Source organism: Haliaeetus leucocephalus, unplaced genomic scaffold (genome assembly GCF_000737465.1).
Source record: "Haliaeetus leucocephalus isolate CR32 unplaced genomic scaffold, Haliaeetus_leucocephalus-4.0 Scaffold506, whole genome shotgun sequence".
Taxonomy (NCBI): domain Eukaryota; kingdom Metazoa; phylum Chordata; class Aves; order Accipitriformes; family Accipitridae; genus Haliaeetus; species Haliaeetus leucocephalus.
In genome coordinates this window covers 8,329,662-8,333,420 of record NW_010972942.1, presented here as the reverse complement: position 1 = coordinate 8,333,420, position 3,759 = coordinate 8,329,662, and the positions used below count along the sequence as shown (strand labels likewise).

The 3,759-nt window shown below is 49.5% G+C and overlaps 1 protein-coding gene across 1 annotated transcript in view; it reads right to left on the bottom strand.

Annotated features, from left to right (window-relative positions):
* Window positions 1-650, bottom strand: part of MYBL1 (v-myb avian myeloblastosis viral oncogene homolog-like 1) — a 24,626-nt gene extending 23,976 nt beyond the window's left edge. Inside the window, exon 1 of the mRNA XM_010575932.1 lies at window positions 484-650. Within this exon, the coding sequence (XP_010574234.1) occupies window positions 484-650 (167 nt within the window). The remainder of the gene's footprint in view (window positions 1-483) is intronic.
* Window positions 651-3,759: the final 3,109 nt, after the last annotated feature.

The following is a 3,759-nucleotide window of genomic DNA, read 5'->3' as shown; positions in this document are numbered from 1 at the left end:
CTAAGGATTCCCGTGGGCCACGCCTCTACAGTCCTCCGCTCTACCAGCTGAGCTATCGAAGGGACCTGCCTGTCACCCCCACTCCGCGGCACACAGCCCGTCCGCCCTCGGCCCGGGTCGGGGCCCCCTCCCCCGGGAACAGCCGGAGCGTAAAGAGCCGCTTTAACCCGAGATCTGAAACCGCAGGCGGCCCGAGTCTGGCAGGGCGAGCGGCCCGCCAAGGGTTCCCGCACCCAGGGCCTCCTCCCTGCTGCCGGCGGGTCGGTTAGCGCTGGGGACGGGCACGGTGCCCTCAGCCCCTCACGCTGCCGCGCGGTGCGCGGTCTGTCTCGCGGTGCGAAGACAGCCCTTCCCCCCGCCCGCCCTCCCTTTGCTCGTCCGAAGCACTGGTGCCCGGTGGTTACAGGCGTGCCTGAGAAGCGTGGGTCTCCTCACACCCCACCATCCCGCTTACCCCACCCGAGTCGCTGCTCTGCCCGCTACCCCGTTAGATTAAAAAAGAGTCGCCCCAAACATCGCACCACATCCTCTCCTGGCTGCACTCGCAGACACGTGAACTCTGCGGAGCGCTTAGGGAACGGGGTGCGAGCACCTGCCGTCAAGATGTGGGCTGGCACCTCAGAGAGCCGAAACCAGGAGGGCAGCGGCATCCTCCTGCAGCCCTCGGGAAGGCGCTCCAGGGTTAACGCTTAGAGGTGTTCACCCACAGCGTTCGCTCAGTTCTTGGGTGCTGATGTCTATTGCAGGGCCCATCCATCAGCTTTTTCCTTTATCAATTTTAAAGTGATTTTTACTTTAACGGTCAAAACAAATCACCAGAACAGCATATGGCTTCTTATTCCAAATGCATTTTTTACATGGTTTACTTACAGAACACTGTTTACCACCACCACCACAGAGGACACAACCTCCTGAAGCGACAGGATCACCACCCTAAAGTACAAGCTAGGCTCAGGCATAAACTACGTACCTCCTAGGTACCCCCCCACACACACACACAAGCCCTCAGCTGGAAGCTACTGCTATAAACGAAGCCCCGCGTGCCTGCAGCCCGCACGCAGGCACAGGCCCCTACGTGTTTCCACAGGCTCGTACCTGCGCAGGCCGCCCCCCCCCGAGCCCGCCGGGCGGCGCGGCGGGCGGGAAAGCTTGGCTCGCAGCGCCCCCTCCGCCCGCCCGCCCGGGCTCAGGCCGCGGCGGGCGGGGGGAGGACAAAATAACACCCCCAAAACCACAGAAAAAACCCAACCTACCTCCATTACAGACCTACTGTTACAAGGGCGAACTCGTATCGTTGCATCTTTCACAGAAAAAAAAAAAAAAAAAAAAAGAACCCCATTCGTTGGGGTTTTGGTTCGTTTACTTACAAGTAGTCTTCGCCTGCTGCTTGCTGGTAGGCGTTCGGCACCAACCCGCGTTCGCTGCGACTCACTTTTAGTGCCCGGAGGTGACAACACCGCAGGTTTGCCCCGCATCAGAGCTCTGACAGGAGTCTTTGAACTACAAAAGCTGTAATTAAAAAGCATGCAGAATAAAAACCACCCCAAGACAGGATTTGTGTCGTCAGCCGCGTATGGTATGAAATGTCGTCTTTTAGCATTCATTTATATTTAATTCAAAGTGAAAGGAGCCTGAAATAAAATATTTGTTGTTTAAATAAGTACCACCTTGTATATTCCTGTAGTAATACATGTGTTCTTATAATATGTAGGAAATAGATTCTGAAAGCATTAGCTGCGTCAAACTACTAAATTAATAAGTACTGATGGGCCTGTTGTTAGGAAGAAAAAAGTAAAGATGCAGTTTGTTATGACATCCAGTAAACATTCTCCCTGGAGTACACAGGAAGCACATACCTCACTTTTTTCTTTTTTAATCCTGTATGTATTACTGTCCTCTGTGACAAGGTCTAATGTTCCACGTTTCTTGTGCTCCTATGTGACAAAAAAAGGATGGAGAGCCATCCCACTCTCCATCTCTTCTCAGCTTCTAATAGCTTCACAAAACCAAGCCAGACATCTAGCTACTTCACTCTTCAGAGACCCTCCAAGAAGTTACTTTTCCCAACTGTTCATTTAAGAGCATCCCTAAGAAAGAAGGCACAAACTGGCATTCCGTCTCTGTAGGAGGATATGGAACATCTCCCCCAAGTGCCACCATTTTCAGGGACTGTCCCATCGCATCTGGGCTGTCATGGCCTACAAGCCATCAGGCTCAGCCTCAGTAGACTTGCATTAGAACACTCACCAGCCTGCAACATCCGAGTCCCATTACGCAAGAACTGCTTTCTGCCTTTGCTCGTCCTTCCCGAGACTCCGTTGTGACAAAGGAGAGCTCGATTCCAGCCTAGACCTGAAGAACACGACCAGGTGCAAAGGCACTGCTGCAGGTTCAGGGTGGCAGGATGAGGCAAATGTCACCATCACTCCAAGCTCATGGACCTTGAGTCACAGTGGGCATACTTCCCATGGCATTTTGCCACTTCCCCATTGCCTTAGGACTGCTTAGTTGGGTCTCCCAAGAAATCAAAACCAAACATCACTAGAACTACCTGTTAGCATTTGGATCCTGCTTGCTTTTTGTAGTGTTCCCCAAGTGCTAACACCAGTGGGCATCCCACTGCCAAAGACAGGACACCCACTCACACTCTTACCCAGATGATTTGATAGGTGAAGTACCCTGGAAGAGACAGTGATGATCCTGTAATTTGCCCCGTTATTTATTCCTTCTTGCTAAGCTTCCTGCTGATCTGTAGGGAAAAAAAATTCTATTAGGCATTCATCATGACCCTAACCAACAGCAGAACAGCAACGCTCTTCCTCCTGGAAAACAGGTCCCTTTCTGTGCAACACTGGCGCTTCAGAAAATTCACCCAGCTGCAGTGGTATGAAGGTACCACACTATTAGGCCATATGCTAAGTCCGTATGTGTTATTATCGGGCTCACTTGTTACGGCTCCAATTCTGTGAGAGTTCCATCTATTCCCTCACAAAGCCTTTAATGAATAAAAAAATAGCAGTCATGATCGCATTTCATATTGTCCCAGAGCTGAAATGATGGAAAAACTCTGAAGTCACGTGCAGAAGTTTGTAATTCTTTGCTGCTATGCTCATCAGAATCTCATTCAGACATCCAATTTGAAATTATCAGGACAACTAAGCAATACAAGGGTATTCCTCAGAAGGCACAGAGCTTAACACCACTGACATGAAGTTAAGAATAATCAGTCTATCCTAAATGATCTCCCTGCAGGTTGTTCAGAAACCTTACAACTGAGGAATCCAGAGTCCCTGTGAAGATGATTCTCACCACTGACAATCAACAAGGCACACAACTGACTTCTTGCTACAAGAGCTTCAACCTTTGAATCTATCAAAATTCCTGCAAGGTAAACTCGGGAATTAGTTTTTTGAATTGTGGAAAACAAGTGGCTTATTTTCTCAGCAAACAATTTCCCAACTCAAAAGCAATTGCTGCCAGTCTCATAGGACTAAGGTCTATAAAGTAAAAGAAACACATGATTGCTAAAATAAAGACCAAGGTCAGTGTAGGTGAGCTTATAGTAAAAAACCTATACTTTCCTTTTAGTAGTCTTCAATGCCTTATCACCAGTTCCTCTAGTGACTATAATCTTGAGAGCTCTACACTGGCAGAAACACCAAATATGTCAATCAAAGCCACATGCATCCATCAAGTCTTCAGCACAGCTACTTGACTTGGTCTAGGATTCAGTATCACAGAACCACTCATTCAGCACCC